The sequence below is a fragment of the Coregonus clupeaformis genome, unplaced genomic scaffold, assembly GCF_020615455.1.
Source record: "Coregonus clupeaformis isolate EN_2021a unplaced genomic scaffold, ASM2061545v1 scaf6443, whole genome shotgun sequence".
NCBI classification, from domain to species: domain Eukaryota; kingdom Metazoa; phylum Chordata; class Actinopteri; order Salmoniformes; family Salmonidae; genus Coregonus; species Coregonus clupeaformis.
The window spans coordinates 585-10,322 of NW_025539897.1; the positions used below are offsets into that span (position 1 = coordinate 585).

The following is a 9,738-nucleotide window of genomic DNA, read 5'->3' on the forward strand; positions in this document are numbered from 1 at the left end:
TTTGACGGTACATGGCGCTGTCCATCGTCGCTTTGATGCGGTGAAATTGTCCTGTCCCCTTAGCAGAAAAACACCTCCAAAGCATAATGTTTCCACCTCCATGTTTGACGGTGGGGATGGTGTTCTTGGGGTCATAGGCAGCATTCCTCCTCCTCTAAACACGGCGAGTTGAGTTGATGCAAAAGAGCTCGATTTTGGTCTCATCTGACCACAACACTTTCACCCAGTTCTCCTCTGAATCATTCAGATGTTCATTGGCAAACTTTAGACGGGCCTGTATATGTGCTTTCTTGAGCAGGGGGACCTTGCGGGCACTGCAGGATTTCAGTCCTTCACGGCGTAGTGTGTTACCAATTGTTTTCTTGGTGACTATGGTCCGAGCTGCCTTGAGATCATTGACAAGATCCTCCCATGTAGTTCTGGGCTGATTCTTCACCGTTCTCATGATCATTGCAACTCCACGAGGTGAGATCGTGCATGGAGCCCCAGGCCGAGGGAGATTGACAGTTATTTTGTGTTTCTTCCATTTGCGAATAATCGCACCAACTGTTGTCACCTTCTCACCAAGCTGCTTGGTGATGGTCTTGTAGCCCATTCCAGCCTTGTGTAGGTCTACAATCTTGTCCCTGACATCCTTGGAGAGCTCTTTGGTCTTGGCCATGGTGGAGAGTTTGGAATCTGATTGATTGATTGCTTCTGTGGACAGGTGTCTTTTATACAGGTAACAAACTGAGATTAGGAGCACTCCCTTTTAAGAGTGTGCTCCTAATCTCTACTTTACCTGTATAAAAGACACCTGGGGAGACAGAAATCTTTCCTGATTGAGAGGGGCCAAATACTTATTTCCCTCATTAAAATGCAAATCAATTTATAATTTTTTTTTGTTGTTATTCTGTCTCTCACTGTTGAAATAAACCTACCATTTAAAATTATAGACTGATCATTTCTTTGTCAGTGGGCAAACGTACAAAATCAGCAGGGGATCAAATACTTTTTTCCCTCACTGTATATGTATGTGTGTATATATAAATAAAATATATATATATATATATATATATATATATATATATATATATATGTATATTTTTTTTTTTCTAGTTGTCTTGAAAGCGCAATGAATTCACTGTCTTTAGCTTACGTATGTATCTAGCGTGTGTTTTCAATTGCCACATACTACTTTGTCTAGTTCCTTGTGTATTCCATAGACCTGTATCTAATATTATGTTTCCATAGAGCTTCCATATAGACCTCTGTTTAATATTTATGGTAGCCTAGTATATTTGAGGAATAATTATATATCTTTGCTCTTTGTCCTTTTTGATCAGGCAAATCCAGGAGGTGCAGTCGTACATGGGACGCCTGGAGAACACAGATCGTCAGTCTGTCCACTGTGAGTTCACTCATTCTAAAAAAATGTATCTTCTCTGCATTCAATGGATGTTGCAAGTGTCAACCTTTGTTCCACCATCCATCCTATCTACACTGAACAAAAATATCAATGCAACATGTAAATTGTTGGTTGCATGTTTAATGAGCTGAAATAAAAGATCCCAGAAATGTTAGATATGCACAAAAAGCTTATTTCTCTAAAATGTTGTGCACAAATGTGTTTACATCCCTGTTAGTGAGCATTCTCCTTTGCCAAGATAATCGATCCACCTTACAGGTGTGGCATATCAAGAAGCTGATTAAACAGCATGATCATTACACAGGTGCACCTTGTGCTGGGGACAATAAAAGGCCACTCTAAAATGTGCAGTTTTGTTACACAACACAATGCCACAGATGCGTGCAATTGGCATGCTGACTGCAGGAATGTCCAATAGAGCTGTTGCCAGAGAATGTAATGTTAATTTCTCTACCATAAGCCGCCTCCAACATCGTTTACAGAATTTGGCAGTACGTCCAACTGGCTTCACAACTGCAGAGCACATGTAACCATGCCAGCCCAGGACCTACACATCTGTCTTATTCACCTGCAGGATCGTCTGAGACCAGCCACCCAGACAGCTGATGAAACTGTGGGTTTGCACAACCGAATAATTTCTGCACAAATTGTCAGAAACCGTATCAGGGAAGCTAATCTGCGTGCTAGTCGTCCTCACCAGGGTCTTGACCTGACTGCAGTTCAGCGTCGCAACCGACTTCAGTGGGCAAATGCTCACCTTCGATAGCCACTGGCATGCTGGAGAAGTGTGTTTTTCACGGATGAATCCCGGTTTCAGCTGTACCGGGCAGATGGCAGACAGCGTGTGGGCGAGCGGTTTGCTGATGTCAACATTGTGAAGAGATTGCCCGGTGGTGGGGTTATGGTATGGGCAGGCATAAGCTATGGACAATGAGCACAATTGCATTTTATGGATGGCAATTTGAATGCAGAGAGATACTGTGACAAGATCCTGAGGCCCATTGTCGTGCCATTCATCCGCCGCCATCACCTCATGTTTCAGCATGATAATGCACAACCCCATGTCGCAAGGATCTGTACACAATTCCTGGAAGCTGAAAACGTCCCAGTTCTTCCATGGCCTGCATACTCACCAGACATGTCACCCAGTGAGCATGTTTGGGATGCTCTGGATCGACGTGTACCACAGCGTGTTCCAGTTCCCGCCAATATCCAGCAACTTCGCACAGCCATTGAAGAGAAGTGGGACAACATTCCACAGCCCACAATCAACAGCCTGATCAACTCTATGCGAAGGAGATGTCACGCTGCATGAAGAAAATGGTGGTCACACCAGATACTGATTGGTTTTATGATCGAGGCCCCTACCTTATTTTTAAGGTATCTGTGACCAACAGGTGCATATCTGTATTCCCAGTCATGTGAAATTTATAGACTGGGGCCTAATGAATTTATTTCAATTGACTGATTTCCTTATATGAACTGTAACTCAGTAAAATCTATAAAAATGTTGCATGTTGTGTTTATATTCTTGTTCAGTATAATAAGATACCACTGTCAGAATGGCTTTGCTCTCCTGAAGTATCAGCTGGAAATTCAGATAATTATAAATACATGATAAATTCTGAATTTACAACTAGACAGCATGTGCATCTGAAGGAGGAAACCGTTTCCTTCTCCCTTCTTTTCCCCTTTTCCAGTGTTGCGCAGCCCTTTTAGCCAGGCTGTACCCTGCCCTCCCTACTGATTGTTTTGGGAGGTGGGCAGGGCGGGTGGTGTTCTGTGAGCCAGGCTGGTGCCAGGGCAGGAAGCAGAGGGGTGGGGGCAGAGGGACGACTGGGAAGGCTTCTCTAAAGATAATGGTGGCAGCCAGTCGGCCGCCCAGTCTTGACAATGACATCATCTCGCATGTTAGAGGGTGGAAGGATGAAGGATGCAGCACGCGTCCGAGCGAGGAGTCACTCAGTCAGGGTGGGAGAGGGAGAAGGGTGGGGGTGGGTGACAAGATGGTGCTAGTCCTTTTAAAGGGCAGATAAAAGCTTCCCACAAGCCTAGTGCTGCTGTCACCTTGGAATCAAACGCTATCTAGAATCTCAGCAGTCTGAGAATGAAACGGGTGTAACGATGGATATCTGACTACAAATAAGAATCAGTTGCTGATTTGCCTTCATGAAGAGATTATGTACAAGGCCCTTTGTTTCAATGTGGATTAACTTCCTCTGCGAAGTTTGAGGAAATAACACATTTGCTTTCATCACTCTCTTGGATTCACCTGAAACTGTGGGGCTAAATTCCATGGTAGTATGGAATGGGGAAACTAACTACAGTATGACAAACCACTGACATAATCTGGCTTGTCTGATTTATTAGAATGAACATAACTAACATAAAATAAAATAAAGATTGGCCTATTTGGGGAGTGAAACAACTGTTCAGGGGTGTGTTTTAATTGTTTCTGTGTGTGTGCTCTCCAGTGTTGGAGAACGAGCTGCAGGCCAGAATCGACCAGATCTTCAGCCATTTGGAACGTCTGGATATCCTGGCCAGCAAAGAACCGCCAAACCGCCGTCAGAACGCCAAACTGTGAGTACTCATAAACTGCATCGGTGACCCAAATCCGCCAGAGATGGCGTGGCGATGAATGTTTCATAAAGATGGGTGGGACCGGGACGAGGTAGCAGCTAGATGAAACAGGCAGTGTGTTGCCCTGTGGCGACGTGGCTCTGTGAAAACATTCCCTTGGAAGCCCCGTCATCACCGGCATTCCTGACGTGTTGGGCAAGGCGTCACTTCAGAGCTGGGTAAACAGGCCTCAGGGGACACACTGCTGCGCCCCGTTCCACAGCTCTCCTCTGATCTCAGGACAGCTACAGTACACTGGGGCCGCAGGGCTGAGCCACGAACAGGTGATGCTCAGGAGGAGAGGGAGAGAGGGGTGGCGGGAGACTGGCCCTCAGGGGTTTCAGCCAGGTGGAGAAGTGGAGAAGTATGTCAGATGGGGAAGAAGGGAGGCATGTTGACTTATCTTAGTGACGATAGAAAGCTTTTATTGAGAACTAGAAGACATCCATACAGAGCATACCAAGGGAGATGTCATGAGTTAGTGAAGGAGTGACTAAACCACAGCCCTGAAATGCTGGATGGAGCTGGAGGCAAATGCTGACATTTTTACCCTGTGAGATTTCCTCTGCCATTATTCAGCTGGTGTAAGAAGAATGTGGTCTCTGTCTGTGTCCCCTCCGCAGGCGGGTAGACCAGCTGAAGTATGATGTTCAGCACCTCCAGACGGCCCTGAGGAACTTCCAGCACCGCCGCTACTCACGAGAGGCCCAGGACCGAGAGAGGGAGGAACTCATGAGTCGTACCTTCACCACCAACGTCAGTAGTAGTGGCCCACTCCAAAACCACATATAATCATCAGCAACACACTCATCTCCCATGTAGCACTACAGTAAAGTCTATACTCATGTAATGATAACCTTTTAAAAAATCACCTAAAACATGCATACAAACTTTGCTTGACACACCACAACTGGTGTAACATGAGCAATAAAACCTAAATACATTTATTGAGGGAACATTGTTGAGATGTTACCGGTATTGTCCCCAACAGGATGCAGACACCTCCATCCCCATAGACGAGACGTTGCAGTTAAACTCCAACCTGAACAACGCACACAGAGGTATGGACGACCTCCTGGGCAGCGGCAGCAGCATCCTCACCGGACTCAGGGACCAGAGGGGCACGCTCAAGGTGTGTGTGTGTGTTTCCCCTTACGAATCAAATTTGATTTGTCACATGCTTCGTAAAGAACAGGTGTAGACTAACAGTGAAATGCTTACATACGGGCCCTTTCCAACAATGCAGAGAGAAAAATTATAGAAAAATAATAACACGAGGAATAGATACACAATGAGTAAAGATAACTTGGCTATATACACGTGGAACCAGTACCGAGTTGATGTGCAGGGGTACGATGTAATTGAGGTAGATATGTATGTACAGGTAGGGGTAAAGTGACTAGGCTACAGGATAGATAATAAGCAGTAGCAGCAGCGTATGTGATGAGTCAAAAGAGTGCAAAATGCAGATAGTCCTGGTAGCTATTTGATTAACTATTTAGCAGTCTTATGGCTTGTGGGTAGAAGCTGTTCAGGGTCCCGTTGGTTCCAGACTTGGTGCATCGGTAACGCTAGCCGTGCGGTAGCAGAGATGACAGTCTATCACTTGGGTGGCTGGAGTCTTTGACTATTTTTAGGGCCTTCCTCTGACACCACCTGGTGTAGTCTTGGATGGCAGGGAGCTCGGCCCCAGGATGTACTGGGCCATACGCACTACCCTCTGTAGTGGATGCCAAGCAGTTGCCATACCAAGCGGTGATGCTGCATGTCAAGATGCTGTTTTTGTTGTTGACACCTTGCCAAGGAACACTGACCATGACAGGGCAGGGCAGATCGCAGTCGATGGAATCAGTATTCCAAAACAAACCTTGGCTGACCCAGTTTCTGTCCTCTGTAATGATCACTATGTGTAGTAGAAGTGTGTGTGTGGTCGTCAGTAGCAGGCTGAGTACATATTTCCAGGGAGGAGAAGAGATGGTGTTCCTGGTGGAGGCTGCTATGGGCCTCCTGTTATCAGGGCGTCTGGTGATCAGATGGGCTGGCCGTGAGAAACAGCTGAGGAAGGACAGAACGGCTGGGTGTGGTTCCTCAGACAGCCTCTCCCTAATCAGTTGAATGGAGCTTTGTCATGACTAGGCTAAATGCAGGTTATGATACTACTGTGCATACAGTATTCCCACAAACAAACAGCAATGAAGCAGAATAGCCATTAATAACTAACTTCAGCTTTTTCTTCAGGAAACAACAGCACAATCAATGGAACTTCAGCAGCTAATGTTTGATGGCTTTTCTCCTCTCTGTCTTCCCTAAATCCAGGGGACCCATAAGAAGATGCTGGATGTGGCCAACATGCTGGGTCTGTCCAACACAGTGATGAGGCTGATCGAGAAGAGGGCCACCCAGGATAAGTTAATCATGATTGGAGGGATGCTGCTCACCTGTGTGGTCATGTTCCTGGTGGTCAAGTACCTGGGCTGACCATGACCGCATCTGCAACCACAGTTTTGCATTGGTCTTGGACATTTTTGCACAATAAGCCCATAAGATACGTGAACGGTGATAAAATAAGCTTGTCTTCTAATCGGAGGGTTCCTTGAAAGTATTGGTTTCCGATCGGAAGGCAAGGAATTATCAGTCTTTTAATTTCCATGGGTTTTGCCACCCACTTCTATTTCAACCACTCCGAGTTGTTTGCACCAGTAAAATGGGTGTTAAGCAAGACTTATACACTGAGTGTACAAAGCATTAAGGACACCTTCATAATATTGAGTTGCACCCCCCTCTTGCTCTCAGAACAGCCTCAATTCATTGGGGCATGGACTCTACAAGGTGTCGAAAGCGTTCCACAGGGATACTGGCCCATGTTGATTCCAATGCTTCTCACAGTTGTCAAGTTAGCTGGATGGCCTTTGGGTTGTGGACCATTCTAGATACACACGGGAAACGGTTGAGTGTGAAAATCCCATCAGCGTTGCAGTTCTTGACACAAACCAGTGCGCCTGGCACCTACTACCATACCCCGTTCAAAGGCACTCGTCTTGACCATTCACCCTCTGAATGGGACACATACACAATCCATGTCTCAAGGCTTAAAAATAATTTTTTAACCCATATCCTCGTTCATTTATACTGATTGAAGTGGATTTAACAGGTGACATCAATAAGGGATCATAACTTTCACCTGGTCAGTCTGTTATGGAAAGAGCAGGTGTCCTTAATGTTTTGCACACTCAGTGTCTATACTTTAATTTAACTTTAAACTGAACAACGTGGAACCTTGCAACCATAATTCCAGCTCACTGACCTCTGCCACTCATCTCGTGGTCATCCTCCTGACAGCCTCTGTGTGAAGGTGAAGCTGTAGGTGGGTGAAGAGGACATTTCAAATGACTGGTTACCTTTTTTCAAACCAATTCTCCTTCAAGGTCCACTTGCTTGCCTTAGTCTCCCCTATAATGAGCAGTTCTCTATTGCCTTGCCTTGTGGATGGTATTCAGTGTGGTTTCATCTTGACCATCTATTTGAAGCATTATTTTACTGTTTGCTGCCAATGTACCCAAATGAGGATGATCCTTAAATGGACAGAAAAATAGTTATCTGGAAATGGATGAAAAGCTGATGTTGCACCTTACCTCATCACACATCCTAACGATGCTGCCTGGAGAATACTTATGTCAGTTGAACAAATACATGTATGTAGCCGAGGGATGAAGAGGGACCTGTGCACAAGCTACAGACAGATACAGTAAGAACAAAACAAACATGGAGAATATTTCATCACATTTTTTGTTTGTCAAGTTTTGTGAAACTATCTGAACAAAGTGTATTGTTGCCACACTTTCAAAATGTAAATTATCTGGACATTTGCTTGGCCCTAGTCTCACTATGTGAGTGCAACCAAGGTTCAAATTGTAATTCTCTGAAGATAAAAAAAAAATACATTAATTTTTAAAACAATTTGTCTTAATCTGTCTCTGAAGTGTACATTACTGTCCATGTAATCTAGCAATTGAATTAGGTATGGGTCAAAACTAACAATGGATATAAAACATACCCCATAGTTTAAATAAATCTCTCGCAGAAAATGTCAGAGCCTGTCATACAATATGGAGTTTCAATTTACAACAGTAAAGCTATTGTTTGGAGGGCTTTTCCTTCCACTGTTAGAAATATAATTACTGGAAGCTTTCAAGAATGTAGTACTTGAGGAGCCCTAGTCTGGGGCCCTAGTCTGGGGCCCTAGTCAGGGGACCTATCCAGACTCCATGCCTCCTGAGTGGGCATAGGAACCCCTACCATCACATTTTAGTCATTTAGCAGACACTCTAATCCAGAGCGACTTACAGTGGTGAGTGCATACAGACTTACAGTAGTGAGTGCATACATTTTCATACTTTTATACAAACCATTTATCACACATTTACTTCAAATACAATACTGGGATAGCAATAAGCACACATGTAGTGTTCCAGCAGGTAGATATGGAACTATGGATAAAAAATGTTACGCTAAAATCAGACAGTCTCACTCCTGGACATGTCTTGATGTACAGCTAGCTGTAAATGAGGCTACATGAACTTTACTGAGCGCTGGTGCCATCTAGTGACAGCTCAGCATTCCATAACCTTCAGAGGACAGTCAAAGCAGATGTAAAGTCCTCTAGCCTTATTAGTCTAGTAGACTTGTCCTCTAGTCTAAAAGGGCTGCATGCAACATGCATTCATCTCAAGAAGCTTGTACTGTGCATAATAAATTAACTTTTCATTGCAATTTCAGAAGCCGTCTGCCACATTATGTAAAGAATGCATGTCTGTGCTAGTATTTATTACTAAACTCAGCAAAAAAAGAAACGTCCTCACTGTCAACTGTGTTTATTTTCAGCAAACTTAACGTGTGAATATTTGTATGAACATAAGATTCAACAACTGAGACATAAACTGAACAAGTTCCACAGACATGTGACTAACAGAAATGGAATAATGTGTCCCTGAACAAAGGGGGGTCAAAATCAAAAGTAACAGTCAGTATCTGGTGTGGCCACCAGCTGCATTAAGTACTGCAGTGCATCTCCTCCTCATGGACTGCACCAGATTTGCCAGTTCTTGCTGTGAGATGTTACCCCACTCTTCCACCAAGGCACCTGCAAGTTCCCCAACATTTCTGGGGGGAATGGCCCTAGCCCTCACCCTCTGATCCAACAGGTCCAAGACATGCTCAATGGGATTGAGATCCGGGCTCTTCGCTGGCCATGACATTCCTGTCTTGCAGGAAATCACGCACAGAACGAGCAGTATGGCTGGTGACATTGTCATGCTGGAGGGTCATGTCAGGATGAGCCTGCTGGAAGGGTACCACATGAGAGGAGGATGTCTTCCCTGTAACGCACAGCGTTGAGATTGCCTGCAACGACAACAAGCTCAGTCCGAATGATGCTGTGACACACCGCCCCAGACCATGACGGACCCTCCACTTCCAATCGATCCCGGCTCCAGAGTACAGGCCTCGGTGTAACGCTCATTCCTTCGACGGCATCAGCGAATCCGACCATCACCCCTGGTGAGACAATACCGCGACTTCGTCCAGTGAAGAGCACTTTTGCCAGTCCTGTCTGGTCCGGCGACGGTGTGTTTGTGCCCACTAGGCGACGTTGTTGCCGGTGATGTCTGGTGAGGGACCTGCCTTACAACAGGCCTACAAGCCCTCAGTCC

At 45.2% G+C, this 9,738-nt stretch overlaps 1 protein-coding gene across 1 annotated transcript; it reads left to right on the forward strand.

Moving 5' to 3' along the window:
• Positions 1-1,282: 1,282 nt before the first annotated feature.
• LOC121569554 (Golgi SNAP receptor complex member 2-like) lies at positions 1,283-6,826 on the forward strand. Its single transcript, XM_045220802.1, has 5 exons — positions 1,283-1,390; positions 3,883-3,991; positions 4,654-4,786; positions 5,022-5,162; positions 6,347-6,826. The coding sequence occupies exons 1-5, from the start codon at positions 1,351-1,353 to the stop codon at positions 6,506-6,508; spliced, it is 585 nt and encodes a 194-aa protein (XP_045076737.1). The 5' UTR covers positions 1,283-1,350; the 3' UTR covers positions 6,509-6,826.
• Positions 6,827-9,738: the final 2,912 nt, after the last annotated feature.